This window comes from Danaus plexippus, chromosome 27 (assembly GCF_018135715.1).
Source record: "Danaus plexippus chromosome 27, MEX_DaPlex, whole genome shotgun sequence".
Lineage (NCBI taxonomy): Eukaryota > Metazoa > Arthropoda > Insecta > Lepidoptera > Nymphalidae > Danaus > Danaus plexippus.
In genome coordinates this window covers 4,530,667-4,550,873 of record NC_083555.1, presented here as the reverse complement: position 1 = coordinate 4,550,873, position 20,207 = coordinate 4,530,667, and the positions used below count along the sequence as shown (strand labels likewise).

The 20,207-nt window shown below is 31.4% G+C and overlaps 1 protein-coding gene across 1 annotated transcript; it reads right to left on the bottom strand.

The window, feature by feature from the left end:
• Positions 1-12,108: 12,108 nt before the first annotated feature.
• Positions 12,109-18,139, bottom strand: LOC116775556 (uncharacterized). Its single transcript, XM_061525126.1, has 6 exons — positions 17,998-18,139; positions 16,001-16,138; positions 14,335-14,674; positions 13,449-13,541; positions 13,076-13,120; positions 12,109-12,840 (listed from the first exon to the last, which is right to left on the bottom strand). The coding sequence occupies exons 2-6, from the start codon at positions 16,132-16,134 to the stop codon at positions 12,121-12,123; spliced, it is 1,332 nt and encodes a 443-aa protein (XP_061381110.1). The 5' UTR covers positions 16,135-16,138; positions 17,998-18,139; the 3' UTR covers positions 12,109-12,120.
• Positions 18,140-20,207: the final 2,068 nt, after the last annotated feature.

Below are 20,207 nucleotides of genomic sequence, written 5' to 3'. Positions count from 1 at the left end.
ACTATTTAGAGAGGGTTACTAAGAGGATAATTAATGAATTCTCTCGGTACTTTATTACGGGAACTGCTACATCAACCGTAAACATAGTCAGTATGTTAATTAAACTTAAATCCAGCATTCCTGTGTATCAACTCTCACACGCTGAAACGATCCGTGGTCGTGACATAATAACAGATTTGCTTGGAAAGCAAATAATAAAGGAATGCTCGTTTTTAGCTACCACTATTGAATACCTGGGTCGTACGATTAGTAAAGGTCAGGATAGGCCAAGTCGTCAGAAAGTGCGGGCCTTAATTGATTCAGCCGTACCAAAAAATATTAAGCAAGTAAGGCAATTTCTGGGGTTCGCTAGCTATTTTAGGCGGTATATAGCTGGGTTTGCCCAAAGGGTTCCTTGCATAGCGGCACTTACTAAAAAGGGAGTTAATTTTCATTGGGGAGCTGAACAACAAGCCGCTCGTGAGTACATTATAGATTGTCTTACAAGTGAGCCAGTACTCGCCATTTATGATCCTACGCTGCCAATAGAAATACTACACAGATGCGAGCTCGATTGGTTACGGAGTCGTCATGATGAGAGTGCATAAGGGAAATCGTAAACGAGTACTATCTTATTGTAGTAGACTCACTCAGGGGGCTGAGAGGAAGTAGCACTCGTACGAACTGAAGACGCTGGCAGTGATTAAGGCATTAGAGTATTTCAGGCATTATCTTGTGGTTGCACACTTCATCGTGGTTACTGACTGTAACGCGTTAAAACTTACCCAACGTAAGAAAGACTTGTTGCCAAGGGTGGCTCGGTGGTGGGTATACCTCCAAGAATTCGATTCTAACCTGGAATATAGAAAAGGTTGTTTTTTGTCCCATGCAGATTATCTTAGCCGCAATCCGGTTAACTTATGTACCATTAAGAGACCGTTAAATTGAGCGCCAGTTGCTCAGGCTTCTGACGAGAAAATTCACTCTCTAAAACAAAAACTGGTGGATGGGCAGTTAAACCCCAGTCGTCATGACATCCTTTAAGTCAAGCTCTCACCTATTGGTGAAAATCATAATTTTTGTTGTTATATTCCAAAAGGCCATAGACTGTCTTATGTGTATTTTTCACGACGAACATGATCATCAAGGGGTTGATAAAACTGTAGACTTGATAACAAAACACTTTTAGTTCCCAGGGTTGAGAACATTTGCAAAAAAAAAAATACATTTCCCATTGTTTGATTTGTCTTTCTCATAAAAAGGTAGCTCGTGCTCTTTCACGGCTCATTCATTCATGGGAGAAAACCAGACGTAGCATTTGAGGCAGTCCATATGGACACCTTGGGCCCCCTACCAGAAACTGACGGTCACCGTCATGTACTTATTATTATAGACGCGTTTTCAAAATTTTGTTTATGGTATCCCATGTTCCGACAAGACACTGACGAACTAAAGCAACACTTCACTACCATGGTGTCTCTCTTTGGAACTCCAAAATTAATTATCACTGATCGGGGACGCATGTTTCAAAGCACTGATTTCCTTAATTGGGTCAAGGACTTGGCCAGCTGTTTTGTTGAGGTTACAGCTGATCCTAAACATAACAAAACACAAGACAACTCAATATTCTGCCTTAAACCTGCTTATAGGTACTGAAGCTGCCACACCGCTCATACGTAGTTTGATACGAGACGTTCCTGTTGAAGGCTCAAGTGGTAATCGAGAAGTCCTTCGTCAGATGAGTCGTCAGAGGGCATCTAAACTCCTTCGTGCCAACTAACCTCGTCAAGATGCCTATGCTAACTAGAGACGTAAACCGGCTCACTCTTTTGAACTACATTCCTTTGTTTTTGTTAGCAAGGTGGCTCAGTCAACAAGGAAGCTTGACTCATGTATGCGGGGACCATACCGGATTATGAAGACACTATCACACTGCCGATATGAGCTGCAGATGTTAGCTGGCTCATACGGCAAATCGACTCGAGCAGCTGCGGAATATATGGTCCCGTGGAAGGGAGAATGGACTCCCGATGTGTGTTCTGCTTTCTTTGATGGTGAGGTATTTGCCTTATTCTACCTGCAATTTTAACTAAAACCTCTTTTGATATTTTATTGAAACTTAATCCCATTGTGTTTTCTATTTTAATATTGTTTTGACACAAATCTCTAAATGTATTGGAGTTAAAGCGAGGGGACATGAGTTAATTGTAAGGATGTGAGCATTTGTCTTGGAGTGTATCGGACACGCTGTATTAGAGGTTAGATCTCTGGGTCTGGGATAGCTGTCTTGGAGTGCATCGGACAGGCTATCCCAGAAGTGGCGCTGTGCCTGGGACAACCGTTTGCCTTGGAGTGCATCGGGCCCGGTTGTCCTAGAAGTGGTGTTGTGTCTGGGATAACCGATTGCCTTGGAGTGCATCGGGCCGGTTATCCCGGAGGGGACGCTTAGGTTGGGATAACCGTTTGCCTTGGAGTGCATCGGGCTGGTTATCTCGGGAGGAGGCTGATTCTGGGATAATTGTTTATCTTGGAGTGCATCGGATACGTTATCCTGAGAATCTAGTCTCTTGGTTAGGAATTAATTTAGTATGTTCGGAAGCTTGACTTTGATAGTGAGTTGTCTATCGAGCTGTGGTTGTAAAAGATCATGAGTTTATTTATGGGATGTTGGTGGGCCAACATTGCCTGTATCAGATGGTATGTTTTGGAACATGTTTTTATGATAACCTTCACACACACACACCAAGTCATGCCTCAAGCAATTCCTTGTGGGTCTCTGACGAGGTGTGAGGGGGCGATCTTCCGACAAGTCCCGCCCCAAGTGGTTGGTTATTGGGATGTTTTACAACCACTTTGTGTGGGCTATGTTTGTTTAGCTCACTTTACATTGACGTTAACCATGATGTTACTGTTGAGTTAAATCAAAAATCGAAAAGATTTCTGCCGTTATATTTCTCAATTTCAGACGTAGACAATGAGGGAGAAGAGTTGTGTCATGACGCCAACTTGCCTCCGGAGGTTGACCTGCCTGTGGAGGGGACTGAGCCGCAACCAAGGCCGTCTGGAATGTCAAGACATTCAAAACTGAATACGTCTAGTGCGAATGAAAAGAATTTCCTGCCCTTGGTGCTAATACTACGTTTTGGACGTCAAGAAAGTTAAACACAAAGGAGCCCGGGGACGTGCTCATGTCAGGAAAGGCCGTGTAGAAATATGAGAGGGTAGAAGAGAATCAATGTAGGAATATGAGAGGGTAGGAGAGACTCAAACGACATATAAGCAGTTGTCAGAGGACATCAGGGCTCTTTTTCGTTCGTAACGCGCGTTGGTGTGATAGTTTAGTCGTTAGTAGATTTTAGAAGTGTGTTTAAATCTTTCGATTGTGTTATATTCGGATTTCATTTAACGATTAGTTTAATTCAAGATAGTTGAAAGTTATTCATTTAGAATTGTTTTTATTTTTGTGTAAATTTAATAAATTAGCGGTGGAATTGTATCGAATGTTATTTTTTAAAAAGTCAATTCTTACCTTGTTTCCAAGAATATATATATATATATATATATATATATATATATATATATATATATATATATATATATATATATATATATATATATGTATTCATATGCATCTTGCATAAGCGTTTATTTGAACATAACAAACAGATAGCAAAACTTTATTTCAAACATTAGCCTGAACATGTTTGTTTAATCATTCAAGTATGTACCGTTTATGTAAAAAGCTGTTATTGCTATTGTGTTGTTGTTGTTATAATTATTCTAGTGTCTGTTAATATAGACTAGAAACTATAAATATATATATATAACCCTTCCAGAGTCTAAGCACTCATAGAAAACCCTTGAAATATCTACACTACAAGAGCTATCGTGAAATTAGGATCTAGACATACGATTTAGTGGCCTAATATCTGTTGAATACAAAAATTATTCAGATTTGTGTTTAAAATCATGGAAAAAAAATCACAATTAAGCAAAAATTATGATGTTTAATATAAGCTGAAATATAATATCATTTGCTATCATAAAAACAAAACAGCCTGCTATTTATTGATATAAAAATCCCGACTTTTAATTTCTAAAACAAATACATTCCGCCGTAATGGGGGGCATTCCACGCGATTTCAAAATGGCCGCTATAACCGTATCTCCTTGTAGTCGTTACTGGAATTAACTTGGAGAATATTAAGTTTTGTTTATAGATAAGTACATTAATTGTATTTTAATTATAAACATTACGAAATATCTAGTAATATTAGAAATGTCTTTATGATTAAAAAACATATGGTAGGAAGGAAGTATAATATTTGTAAGTGGAACTAATTTTAGAATTAAATTAAGTGGAGCTGAGCTAGGAGTTTTATTACGGAAATAGATTACTTCTTTATTTTACAATCGTTCCCTCTATTAAATAAACTGTTATATTTACATACATTAAATAATAAAATATTAAGAACCGTAGTTCAAGTAAACTATTTAAGAATTGCGGTTATGACATTATAATACAAGGTTGTGAAGACGTTTAGGGAAAGCAGAAAAAAGTCTTTTTTTTCAATATCCGTCAGCCTAATTGCATTTGTAGCAATATTCGAGATAACTTAAATAACTAACGCTAAAAAAATAGTGAAAGGTATACTTAGAACTATTAATTTTTGATAAAAGGGATTAGTGTTTTGTTAACTGTCCTATAGAATTGTCTTTTAATGAATTTAATTAAACACTTAATTTATCTCAAAAGAAATCTCGAGTCTAGACTAGGCGCTGTATCTGTGTAAGTCAAAACAGTTCTGTAAAGTATTTATCAGAATACTGCTAAGTATTTTAGGTTCATCACACCAAAAAAAAAAAAACAGAATTTTTCACAATGAAAGTTATGAAAGTTTTATATTTTGTTAATACAATAACTCTAAGTCTGATGCTAGTTTCCTGTAAATCGTTAAAGAAACATTCGCCTTTCTAGAAGCGTGTAATCGGTTTGTCAATTATTCTTTGAAGTTCTTATTATATAAAAAAAGTTAAAATTATATCAAAGAAGAAAAAATAGTTTAGATAGTCAATAAACTAAGTGTGTAAACTTTAATGTTTGAAGAATTCTCTCTTTTTCACAATTCTCAGGCAACGTTATTCCTCACTGAGCGGCTTACGTGTTTGTGCAAACATTTTATGCAAACAACTATAGTGCCCGCTAAGTTGTGTTATCTGGGATGTCGAGAAATACTTCTATTTTGAAGAAAATACGTCGTTTTGGTGGCTGGGATAGTTTTGCATCGTAATGATCATACCGAGTGACAATATTTGTTTGAAAAATAATTAAATAATAAACTTATTTGATTGTCATAATATTAAAAAATTAATGAAATCTTTAATATTAAAAATTATAAAACTTTTCAATTTAACCATAAAATGTATGATTAAAACATGTACAATTAAATTTTCCGTTGAATAAAATTTAACATAAAAGAAAATGTAAGGATGAAATAGAATATGCAGTGAAATGAAATAAAATAGAAAAAAGGTAAAGAAAGGAAAAGAAAGGAAAAAAAAAATATGACGTGTCTAAAGCCAGAATAAAACAATAGAAACAAAGAGCAAAATGATTGCAACAGTTCCAGAATTCATTAGCATTTTCGGCTTACTCGCTACCGCCGACACTTTGTGAATATATTATCGTGTGACAAGGATTATAAAAATTATGGATATGGTGTTTAGTGTGGAAATAAAATAATTATAAGGATATAAAAAATATATGAATTCTGTTAAATAATAACAGAGAATGTAGTATAGAAACATTGAGAGGTGATAAAAAGTTCATTTAAAATATTTTCAATAGATTTAATCATCTAATTTTAATATTTATTGATTGTTATAAATATAAATTAAATTCAAATATTTTTAAAAATATAATTTGAAGCGTATCTTTTATTTTCTTATGAAATTACATCAGTTCATTATGTTCCTGACATTATTTGTTTCGTACCAAGTGTTTCGTACTGAAGTCAAGTGACAGCAAACTGTTTTCAACCTCAGTCGGAACGAACGGACGAACAAACAGGCAAAAACATTCCAATTTGAAAATTTATTTTTATCGTAATTATACATACGTCATATGCAATGATTATTGCATATGACAATCTGAAACTATTATTATTAGTATACGGTTAAAGAAATTGTTTGTATGTAAAGGAAAATGTCAGGAAGTATTTTTTTGATGTTATATTTTAAGAAAATGTCAATATTAGACCAAAAGGCGAGAATTTTCGAGGTAACAAAAACTGAGGTAGGTTTTACCTTTAAGAGTCTTTCGTTTGGGCTTTTTTAATCAAACTCTTACCAACAGTTCCGTGTATCTGAAACAACATTTTAGATATAGTCTTAGATAATAAATATTTTCAAACTCTACGAAGGCAGTCGCGGTTAGAAGCCAGTTCATGTATAGACACAATAAAAGCACTATGACACATTTTCAATAGACATTACTTGTCATTAATTTTATTTTTGCATCTCCGACGTGCTCTCTAATAATGAAAATAGCTTTAAGTCAAACAGTTTAACGTGGAGTACGTTCGCTACGGTTAAAATGAGGCTGAATAATTATAGCGGCGATTAAGTAGTTTCTGAAATTATAGTTTCAAAGATCGCAATTAGAATTAAGTTTAAATTATTATAATAAGAGAATTCAGAGAGATTTCACCAAGTGGAAGCAATAGGGCGCGAATTGAGGCATTTTAAATGGTCGCCATAGATTTGGTGATTGGATTTGATGTCTTATTTTCAATAAAAAATAAATAATAGAGATTTGAAGCTGTTTGTTAAAAATGTTTGGCTGACAATGGTGAATTTAATTTATTTATTTAATATATAACATACTAGCTTATTTATAACTTTTTTAAGGTAGTTTTTTTACTTCAAATGCGACCTTTAATTTCAAAGTAAATTACTTAGCTATTTAGTATCTATTTAGTAGTCATAAGTAATATTTTATAATGACGAAGACTGAATGATGACGTAGCTCAATTAAAAAAAAAAGAGGAATATTACCGAAGCTAATTACGAAAGAACGTAACTAAAATATTATATATAGTTCATTGGCTATATTTTTTTCTTTAACTATCAGGTGACTTGGCGTTTGTCAATACTTAACTACACTCTTTATACGGAGCGTTAACAGATTTCATTATGATTAATTTATAAATGTTCGCACATGGTATTAGCGTACGATATTGAATGAGAGGCGGGAAACGCTTCATGTGACCATGGAAACATGGACTATGCATACTATATACGTTTGTGTAAAGGTTTCAGCTGTGCCCGGCCACTGGTGTCACTAAGTGGTCCTTACAGCTCGCTTCATCTGATGAATAAGAAAGATTGACCATTTCAAGGCCTTAGCAATCCCTTCTGTTGTAATCTTAGTTTATTCCGAATCACACAAAAGAGATCTCACACGAAATTTATTAACAATGTTTATGGTGAAAGGAATCTTTCAGATGGTTGTAATACATAAGTGACATCGGTATAATTAAAACACAATTAATGAAATTGTTAAAAGGATATCCTGTTATAACAGATCGTGTTTTAAAGAGTCAGGAAACCAATGGAGTCAATAAATTTTTCAAATCGATCAGTACATATTGTAGCTGGCTCTCGGCCAGTTGAGTCAGCAGTACACGGGCTAGTGATGGGACGATTACGATGCTGAATGTGACGATGGATAGGAGCTGCCTCTTAAGATCAAGATGAGATGCTGTGAATCAGTTTTGTGTCATACGAAATAGATTTTTATTGTATAGATGATTCTTATTACGACAAACCTTATTTGTTTTTGTAAGTATTGTGTCCCATTCTTGCCTCTCTGGCAGAAGTAGTGGATATGGTGGTGTGATATAAATTAATAAGGATTGAAGAATTCGAGGTTTTTGGTCCCACATATAGTAGCAGATTTGTCTTTAGCAAACATTACATATGTGTATTTATTCATAAACAGTCATTAAAATTTACAATACAGTTATTTTAGTCCAAAAAATTAATAAAATATTTGAATCGAACCTACCAAATGGACAGTAAATTGTCCAATTATCGATAGTATAAAAACTCACATCACTTATAGAATCGTTAGCAAAAATCTACAGCCGATGCACCGCACCGCCTTATCTATAGACTTGCAATTCTTTTGGGTTCCGCATTCACAACGCGGAACGCTAACAAGCCTTCCTCGAGAACTTCCGCCGGAAATTATTCATAACACTTAACTGGGTTGGGGAATATTAAAAAAAAATCATATGCTGAATGTGAATGAATGTATTATTAAAAGTTATGTTAGAGTTTTATTGTATAGAAGTATCTAGATGTTATGGGACTTAGGGATTTCTTATTAGTTGAGAATAGACTTTGTATGAATAGTATTCTTTGTTATATTCCTATTACTTTCAATACGAACTAGATGATTTGGAGTAGATTTGTTAAATAAATAGATTTATTTTCAATTATATCTTTGAAAATAAAAAATATGTATTTGTATGTAACAGTATTTTAAAAAAAGCTTAAGTTAGATACATTTACCAATTTTTTTTATTATTTTATGTGTGTTTATTTGTTCGGTGTATATTGTAAAACAGATATATCGAATTTTAAGAGACTTTTACTAGCAGATGTATCTTGTGATAAGGCTTTATTGAGGCTAATTTTATTTTAAAAATGTTATCAACATAATACATTAAAAAATCCAACCTGACGAAGTCGTAGGCAGTGATAGATAGATAAATTAATATATATCAATCAGTTTGTCATCTTAATTAAAAAAATTATAATTGTTATTCCAGAAATAATTTTGTCAATAAAAAAATATTTTTGGTTTGCCTTAAAATAATCTAAATAATAAATATCTTAATAGCCACTAATAAATAGAACTTTCACAGTGTAATAAAACGACGCACACGTCCCCACAAGAACGTCTTAGACCATCTTGAGGCCATAACCCAATTCTTTTGTTAAAAGCTAAATATAACCAGATCTTTTCCTGAGAGTCAACATTTTTGAGAGCTACATTAGGTTGCCGAGAGCCCTACAGTTGAGCTGACCATTCGGTTTCCATTGAAGTGACTCGAGATCGGTTAGACTCTGTCTGAGAAAATAATATTAGCTTGCAATGTCAATTTATAAAAGGAGTCATATATATTTTTCTAAATAATGTTTTTTTCAGATTTATTTGTGAAAATACTACTGCTATTGTTATCGTTCTGTCTACATTATCGAATATGTTATCATATCATATGTTATATTTTATTTGCTTTAAGTGAATGAATTTAAACAATTCTCCATTTCAATTGAGTTGTATTGTTTTATTGTCAAAATTATAATTGAATTGTAATTCAAACTAGCTGTGCCCTCGAGTTCATCTAAATAGTTACTTTATTGTCGTATAATTCATGAAATAAATGAAAATTACAATAAAAATGGTATGAGTCTATCTCGTATTAGTGTCTTGTCGATAAAGGTCTTGTCAAAATGAGTCAATCAATGTCTCAAGGAATAAGCAGACATACAGGCATGAAAGTTATATATTTTACATTTAATATAACAACCACACAATATTTATTTGTCTACATTCATTCCCGTTGTTAAATTTGTAAAAAAATCCCTTTAATTTTTCACAATGCCTAAAAATAGTTCAATAAATTTAGGATAAATTAAAGAGTCAAAAATGTATATAATAATATGACGAAAAACCATTTTATTGTAAGTTACTTTGTTCAATAAACATTTATTACAATAATATTAAAAATGACGAAAAATCTTTAAGAACCAAATGTGTCTCATAAGTTGATGATGCTCGCTTAACACTGATCTTTATGATGAGAGAGCACGTCGCAAAGATAGCATAACTACAATCCTGGAGTGAAAGTTATCACTAACCGTGCATTAAAACCACCATCATTTATATACAGCGGAATATTTAGTAAGGTTTTTTTCATAATAAAGTATAAAATGCTGTATTTATTTTACAATATAGCCTTTTCACTAATGAGTAAATAAATTTGACCTCAATTACTATATTATTGTATGTTTTGAGATCCAGTAACACGTACTTAGTCTCTGTTAAAGCGAAGCCACTTTTTTAAGGCGATGACATTTTGTTCATGTGTTCTTAAAAAACACTACACTTAATGAAACGGCATTGTCTTTTTAGTCTTCTCACAATATTAGTGATAACAAGCCGCTACATGGATTGCCTTTACATACACGTGATGATGAAGTTTCTTTTCATGGGGTTCGGTATATTTTTGTCTGACTCGATCTACGTCTATGTTCAGGTCTCGATGTAGATCACAGTTACGAATGTACCAGGGTGCATTGACAAAATCCCTGAGCACTTTAGTTTGGAACAGTTGTATAATCGGACGATTGCTTTTACTAGTACAGCCACACATCTGAATACCATAAGCGAGTAAGATAGTATGGCATTTTTTTGTCATTATTGTAATGAGTTCATTCATGCTTTTTATATGAAAAAACTGAAGTCGGATTAAAATAACGTAAGCGACGAAAGGGCACATCGTACTGTTAAATAAAATAAAATATTTCATTGAATCAATTTTATCGCATGAAAGAACGGGTCTTTGGTAATATTATTAAGGCATTGTTGATTTATTTTAATCATATAATATTTGTAAAATTATTTACAAAACACCATCGTGATTTTTTGTTGAGTTTATCATTTAGTCTTGTAAATTACCTATAAATTGGCCAATGATCAGAAAAATGTTCTCATGAGCTCATTACGATCTAATAATTCAGAATTAATTTAAACTATTACAAAGACAACAATATTATAAGTGTATATATACATATATAATTTGCATTTTGTAGATACTTTTCGATATTCTATTTTGGAACAATTTAACTCCTAATATTTACAAACAGTTTCGTTTTGTAACAAAGACGTCAACGACGCATGACGTAAAATATTTAATTGTTTTCGCTCTTACCTTATGCCTACGTTATTTTATTTCTGTATTCTTATAAAAAACTTTTATCTTGCTTTCGTTCGCGTTAATTTTTTATTTTAAATATTGTAATTAAAAAAATAATATTATGATTATTTTATAGTATCTATTGTTGTTGTACTGCTAGCAATCTTATTAAGACCCATTTGAATTTCGGCTTATCATTCCTGTGAAATTTCATGAAGATGTCTTAATCAGATCTCCACTTGGTGATAATAGGAATGTCTCAGAACAGCATCCATGATTAAACAGTAATTTTGAAAAAGGTCTTTAACTGAAGTAGTAACAACGTAATAATAATATAAACGAATTGGGAACTTGCTCCTTTTTAAAGTGGGTTAAAAATCAGCTTAAGTTTGTCTTAATGACATTATAAACTTTTAGGGAAACTTCTTTCAAAATCGGTCCAGTCGTTTTACATAGCAGGTAGTAGCCGGAAATAGACACATGGATGAAATTTCAAATTTTGCAATATATATATATATATATATATATATTTGACATGCGTTTAGTGTAAACCTTTTAAATTGAAAAACAAACAGATAGTTATTATTATATATAAATAAAAATATAAACACTTAAAGGGGTGCAAAGATATCGATTCATCTATAAATATATAAAGTGAATTACAATTAAATATATAATTATACAATTAGTTAATACAAAACCGTTAACAAGTCACAACAGATCGTGTAAGCTCTCGGGCTCTGAGTACACATAGTTGCTGTACATCACGCGAGCTGGCAGACGTCTTACAAAACATGAACGTGAACTATGGATATCTGAGGTCGAAGTTTACACACGGACATCTCGTACAATATATATATAAACAGTTGATTTGCCCGCCACTCGCGTGAACATACGAGTAACATACGTTACGTCCTTTTCATTTTAAATAACATGGATATAGACCGTAGTGTCATCTGCCGGGATAATTTGTTAATCTAAACCATCTGGGGCACCATCCAAATTTATACAGGAGGAGTTCAGTGACACACATACATACGTATAGTAGAATTATATATATATATCGAAATTAGAAAATAACACAACCAATCAGTAATTATATATTTATTATGGATATAAAATTAATAAATAATTATTACAGTCTTATATTTTATCAAAAAGTTATATATCTGTTGATTCTATCTATAAAGCTTTTGGATAATATTGGCTTGGATGCGATTCTGTTCCTTAAGTTGGCTATAGTTGATGCGAGATACGACGAGGGAGAGAGAGTTGGAATGGTAGATTGGGTTTGAATTGTAGATAGAGTTGGAATTGGAGATGGAGAGATGACAAGAGATTGAAGAGATGGTTTTATAGTTGTATAGATATCTCCATTTGAAACAATAACAGATTTCGTACTGGATTCGTATTTGACTGAATCGCTTAATTCATTCGTAGTTACGGGACGGATTGTCGAAAATTTGGGATCGTAAATAGAAAATTTGCTGTGGTGTGGATTATTGGACTCGTATTGGAAGTCATCTGAGTAGTCATTTGTATCGGATAAATAAGGATTTTGTTGGATTTTCGGATTGTGTTTGTAGTAATTTGTACTTGTATCGTAGTAATTTTTTGATGAGTAACCGATTTGTTTTTGATTTTGTATAAAATTCAAATTGTTTTCCTGTTTGTGTGTTTGTCCTTCATCCTCGTATCTCACGTCAGCTTTGTATCCGTTTTCGTCGGCTGTGTAAGACACTATCTGCATTCTACCATCGGGGAGCCGAACTCTATATTCGCCGCTGGTCGCGGACCCACTAGATCTTTGTGAGTGTGAAAAATCATCACCGGTTATGTGATCGTTCACTCTGTACGAGAACGCGTAATTATTCTGCAAACAATTCATTTTATTTTTCATATATTTTTAGTATTGCATATTTATAAATATTTGATACTATTAAGAGAAATTTATCTTTTACTTTGATAAAAGTATTTACGAACAAATGTTATTGATCAAATTTATAACAGAATAAATGGGAAGTGAGAGAGAAATCGATCAATGATTTTCTTAAAGGTGGTTTTAATGAATATACAATAGAAGAATATGTTATTAAATATAATGTTACCTCTTCTTTGCTTTGTTTATCATCATAATTGTCATAATCATTTTCCTGGAATTAAAAAAATTTAAAATTATAGAAAATATAGTAACATTTGCACCATAAATAATATTAGAGGTGTTTACCAAGAATGGAAATAACTCGTTAAAACTCACAATTCTCTAACAATCGCGATTGGTGGGCAACACTTTGAAATTATATTCAGAATGGGTATTTAATTTTGGTTTTTGGGTATTTGAAAATCAGTCATAAAATTAAATCTATATCAATGTATTGGAGGAATAAAAAAAAGAAGATATGAAAAACAAATGTAATAAAGTAATTACATTTATTTTATGAAAATTATTATAAAAATATTTTAAATGAAATACATAATCACCTGTGTGTTATATCGGCTCGGTTTCTGTCGTAACTTTGCGAGTTCACGGTTCGCGTTGTCCGATATTGCCTTGTAAATCGGCGGCAATGTACTCTTTAACAATGTTTTTAAATGTATACATTAACAAACTCTCATTATGTATTATAGATTCAATTGATACACTTAAGTTAAAGGTTTAAAAAATAATAAAATAATCTGTTGGATAATTTTCATATCAACGATTGTCTTGTTGAAAATGCTTTATAACTATGTTTATATAAAATTATATATATATATCATGTTTAACGGAGCAGTCTGTCCTACATCCAAGTAGCACAAGATCGCTTGAAGTTATCAAGAGCTTAGCGAGGCTTTGTAGGTCACAAGTGGCTACTAGAAACATATTGTGTAGATTGTATTGTATAAGACAATTTACTATTTATGAGAGTTTTAAGAAGTATTATACATTTTTATCGAAATTTTTAATTAAAAGTGTTATTGTATGACAGATATATATATGTATATGTATTATACAAGGAAATCCAGACGGCATTAGCGCTCTTATTTAGTGGACTAAAAGCAATCATACATCAACTAATAGACTATAGAGACTATATAGTTTATATTTATATATTAATAAAAGTAAATTTAATATCAACAATAAATGTAGCCTATGTTATGAAACTAACTATCTAAAATTGAAAGAAAAGACAAAATCGGTTTAGCAGTTTCGAAGATTAATCTAAACAAACAGATAGACAGACAAAATTTTTACTCACGTTATTTTGCTATATGTGTCCTATGTATATATATATAATACTTAAAGGAAAAGTGTCTATTTAAATATTACTAAATCAACAATAGATTTTTATTGTGCATATTATTATAAAAAGAAAAATTGTCTTACCTGTTTAATATAGTATCCTTTATTAATATCAGGATAATCATAAAATCCGTTTCTCACTACATCCGGGTATGGCACAGCGTAGGAGCTGGCCTGAGTTTCTGGATTCAATCCAATTAAATCCACATCCACAAAATTCTGATACGGATTGTTTGATATGTTCGAATCGGAAGCTGACTCACCAAAAGCCTTATCAGTTTGTTTGGTTTCTGGTGTCGAGTTATTTTGAGGTAGAGGATTCAGCTCGCTTCTGGCTATAGATTCTAGAATAGGACGAGAAGTTACAACTAGGGGAGGACGGGGTGGAGGGGGGGAATCGTTTGGAAACAATACGGGACCTTTCCTGGAAAATAACAAGCGAATTATTTGATTACGAGATACGTAGGTGCGGCCCCTAGCTAGTGACAGGTTATAGAAAAACTACTAAACTATTTAGTTTTTTGCGAGTATATATTTTAATGATTTTTGTATGTCTAGATACTGTCATCTCACCCGCTCTTTATTACGTACTATATAAGCGTGCCGAAAAAGGCAAAATTTAAAATATAATAACTAATGTGTTCCATTCAAAAACTACAGAATAATTTAAAGACACTTCATTATAGGACTTGTATTTAGAGGACTTAAAAGTAGAAGAAAACAGAAACTAGTACTGGAATAAAAAAAAAAATCTTAATATTTGAGCAGCATTGAATAATTAGATGTAATTATAAGCCCAATTTAAGAATCTATTACATCCTCGCCTATTATCTTTTAGTTACTTGGGAGTATTATCATAGTTTGTTTGTTATGGGATGCCTAAATTAACCAAAACTACCGTCATTTGCGTTGAGATGAAAGTGTTTTGTGATGGAACTATTGATAACGTGTAATGGGCTATCCATAGTAAACTATCAATAAGCCGAGAGGTAACTTTTAACAGTTCCGGCTAACGACTGTTGTTTAAAATACCTATTAAAGCTTGAGACATTTGAGTCGTCTCATTTATATAGATAACTATTTGTAATTCTAGCTGCTCCGGATATAGTCAGCGTAATTTGCTGACTTGAATTCCTGGTTTTCAGTTCATTAGAGAATTAACGGAGTTGTTCGCAGTTAAAGTGGTTCATAATTTAGGTAACAATTTCCCTCGTGTTTGTGGCGTCATTTAAGTTCTTTAGGATTCCGCGAATTAATTCTATCATGATACATACTTAAGATGAAGAAGGATCCTTTAAGATATTATATTTGTTGTTTAAACACGCTTAAAAGAAAATCTATAGGATTTTTTTGCTATATTTATTTAGTTTTTATAATGTTTAAATAAATATTTGTAAACTGCTAATTTATATTATACAGTCCATAAAAAATGACTGGAGTCTAAAGGCACTGTTCATATTTTTGAGCATAGACCATTAATAACTCCAATACTATTTCTATTATTTTAGAAAATAACTCTTAGTTTAATAAACTTATTTCAGTAACATTGATAATATTTGAAAGTTAATACAAATTCTATAAATCTTACTTCTACGTATGCCATTAAATTGTGGAGTTTTTTTAAATTTAATGTTTAGAAAGTTTACGTAAATGAATTTAACTCAGATATTTGTTAAACATAGTTCGGCCTTTTTTTTTCATTACATCAATGTGATGGCTTAATTCTTAATAATTTTGTTTGTCTGCTTACTTGGTGGGATTAATGTCTTCTGGAGTGAGCCGGTATGCGTGATAGTTGAAGTGTTGTGGCCCCAGCAGAGAGGCAGGTGTTGTAATCTCCTGAGGTTGAACCCTTGAGATGTATAACAGAAGTAGTGCCAGCATTATGCTGGAAAATATATAATATGTAGTTATTAATTTTTAATTAGGTTCGAGAGCTTTTGATAGGGGATATCGTATTTTTTCCAGCGTTCGGTTTTCCTCATATAAATAATGTACTTTATGAAAATTTGTTTCTGCTAAATTAAAATATTTCCCTCGTTTTTTAGCGATATTTTTTTCATATAAAAGCATACAGTGAAATTAATTGTTTCTAGAGATCAAATAATATACCATCATAATAGTAAATACAAAAAATTTAATTGATATATTTTTTTATTTTCGACGCAAAGCCTGTGATGAATTTAATTGAAACTTAGCAATACTGTATATATATAAATGTATTATTTATCCCTACATTATATGTAGTTCCCTGGCTTATCATATCTATTAATTTCATTAAACATTGTTAGTGTCTAATGAAGAACATGCCGTAATCAATATGTATGAAGCTGTAAGCTAAAGCTAGTGTATATAAGTACGTCTGTGTACTACCTTAGCGATTCTTCACGTTTATTCAAAATTTAATTCGTGTTCTGAATGCTAATAACGCTTCAGAACAATTTCTATATAATATCACACAGCGGATTGTAATGTTTCCGCCTGTCTGTGCTGTGTTTGTTGAATGGAGTACACTTCTTATATCACGCAAGAAATGAGAATTCACATAATCAAATTTAGCTTGAAACATACACCGTTCACTTGATTTATATATGCATTTGAAAGTGGGCATGTGTAAGCTTGCAATATATATATACATATACACATATATATATATTGTTACTTTCTTTTTACTTGGGAATGTATAGAAGAATTTTTATTTCTTACAATTAAAGCATTTAGAGGTTTCGTCTTCCAAGTTTTTTTTATGTTTTTAAGAATCGACTTAAAATGATTGGTGTTATAAGTTAGATTCTGTTTCAATGCGTGTCTGTTTGTCTGTCTGTGGTATTGTACCTATTAAACGGATCAACTGATTCCGATTTCTTGTCCGTTTTGAAGGTAAGTTACCATGCGATGGTTCTTAGCTATATTTGGTTAATATCGGCTCGGTGGTGTACGTATTAACGTTACGGAATGAGAAACGGGAAACGCTTTGTGTACAGTGACGATGAAAACTCGGACTAAGCATACAAAACGGGATTGTTAAGATAAAAACCTATTGCGTTGTGTGAAACGTTACGGCAGCCATATTGTGCTATTGTTTGTATGAGAAAAAGATTATACAATAACTACACAGAGTTAATGTTTTGATTGATATTAATTGCTATGCAAAAGATAATTCCCGATACATTTATTAATTTTTAATATTTTCGTACTTAAATCTAATTGAATAGTTATTTATTACCACACGATCGCTTAAATTTACGTGTACATATACATATATATTATAATTATTATATATGAATATATATATATATATATATAGGTTTTTTATTATAAAAATATAACGATTGGATTTTTATTTACTCATTAATTTTATTTTTGGTTCTTTCACAATTATTATCAATATTTTTTTAAAACTAACTGCATTAAGATATTTTTCGGAAATTATGTTTCTACGCTAAGGCTTAATTCACACTGGAAGTGAAATATATGAATTGTAGCATAACGCGTCAAATATCATTTCAATACCGTCAAAGCGACTTTGTTAGAGATCCCCCAAGGATTTGGGCGTCACTCATTACATTTACGTCTCTCTATGATCTATTTTAATATATATTTCATAGTTTTAAGGACAATTGTAATTAATTCGGAAAAATATTCAGTCATTGATAGATGGAGATCTTATTTGTACAAACAAAATCATAATTAGATACAAGAGAAAAAGTCAAAATATACAATGAAGTATTTAAAATCAATACTCACGTTTTAAACGGTGTATAGTTAAAATATTATATATTATTTTTTCAAACACAACACTTATTTCATATAAAATTTACAAACGAACATCACAGTCAGCTGTTGTCGGAATGTATTTTGAAATGATAATGTCGGCAGCCACGGCGTCTTTTATCGTATCTATACAATACGTTTTGTAATCACTGCATTTTGAGAAAAATAATGCATTAGATAATATAATTTAATATTTTTCATATTAAGTTTAACTTTAAATGGTTGCTTTAAAATCTATTTATATTTGGCAGAAAGTACAAAACATTCTGCCAATATCATTTATGTGATATAGAAAAAATGCTCTGTCATTATTAATTTTCTTAAGTAAGTACTTCACATTCATTAAAATTATCAAAGTATTTTATCTCTTTTCAACACAAACGTAAAAGTGAGATGGCACAACAAAGAAGTATCCTAATTTTCCCGTCGTGGGAACTCATTTACTCCACACATTAAGAACATTATTAATAATTTAAGGTATTTTCTTGTCTTCCAAATTGTACGTTCAGAAGATATTAATTCACATACCAATTAAGTCTAAGGTTTTCAAAGAGACTTTTGTTTTGAAAGTTTCACAAATTCAAAAAAGTTAGATTGTTTTGGTAATGATTTATTTGCAAAGTGAACTAATTTGGAATGTTGAAATTATGAAATTTTAATTCCCAAACGGCTTCTTTTTTAGCCGATTCCTGCAAATTTAAATTAATCATCACTAGGATGATTAATTTTAGGAAAATTTAATTTGTGCTAAGCGTACTGGACGCTCTTGAAACTTTGACGAATTCCTACAGCGAGTTTTTCTTCGTGAAAATAAAAAAACAGTTAGTGTTTAGTTCATCGTTTATATTATATATAATAAGTGTGAAGACTTGCACGTTTCATACCGGAGATCGCAGATTCGATTCCTGCTCCTGTCGATGTTGCGTTATATACTTCCTATATAACACTTTAATTTGTTACTCAAAAATAAACTAAGTCAAAGGTCAAAGTACCATTAACCTTCCGTCGTATTATAAAAGGTGACAATTTTATTATTACGACATAAAAATTGAATAATATAAATGTTATATAAAAATTTCGGACAAACAGTGACAGAATTAAGTCACGATTCATTCGCGTAACGGATTATCCCTATTGAGATAAGCTTCTAAATTATTTTAGGGTTCCTCAACAAATATACGTTAGTATAATATGAAATTAAATTTAACTCAACTAATAATTGTTTAAATACAGTCGTTACTTTTATTTAATTATTATTTTTATTATTTATCATTTTTCAATAAAGATAACGATTTCTTTGAAATTTTTGTAATAAAACGACAAACTATTGTTGTATATGTCTGATTTCAAATCGATGAAATTGTGTTGTTATAATTGAATATGAAAAACAATCTCTGATATACGTACTGTATTCTGAAATTGTCTGATAAAAAATTGTATGAAAGTTATTTATATGTGTGTGTGGAAAACATGATATTTAACCTAAACAATTAAATTCTAATACAGTAATGTTTTAGGGACGAGGTAATTCCTAAAAAAATGTTATTAACATAGATTACTTTTAATAATTATCAGGACGCGCTTTGACGTAAGAATTATACAAATACATACGACAAAGACTTTTATTTATTTGCTTGTATGTATTTGTCTGGTTCCAAACATTTTACTAAGACTAAAATTATTGTTACTTAATCATGAGTTCGTACAATTTTTATAATTACCAGCCTCTTATAGAAATAGACGTAAAAAAATTGGAACCGAACTTTTTTTTAGACTGTTATTTATCTCGTAGGAAGTTAGGAATTTGAAACGTTTACGTAATTTTTGCAGTGACAAAAAAACCTGATTTCGTTATCATAATTGTGATAAGAAATTGAGAAATATATTTAAATGTTTAAATTCCCTGGTATTCAGTTAATAATAAAATATCTTACTGTAATAAAAAAATATAATTATTCTTAGCATACAATAATTTATTTCTAAAAATTTATTCTCTTTGACTAACCTGAATTTTATACACGTAAAAGCTTTGCCATAACATGGAAGTAAATTTGGCAATGTTTTAATGATAATATATTTTATGTAGATATTTTAATGAAACAAACATATAGCCTTATTAAATTATATTATATACGTACACACAAACACACACACACACACACACAGACACACACACACACACA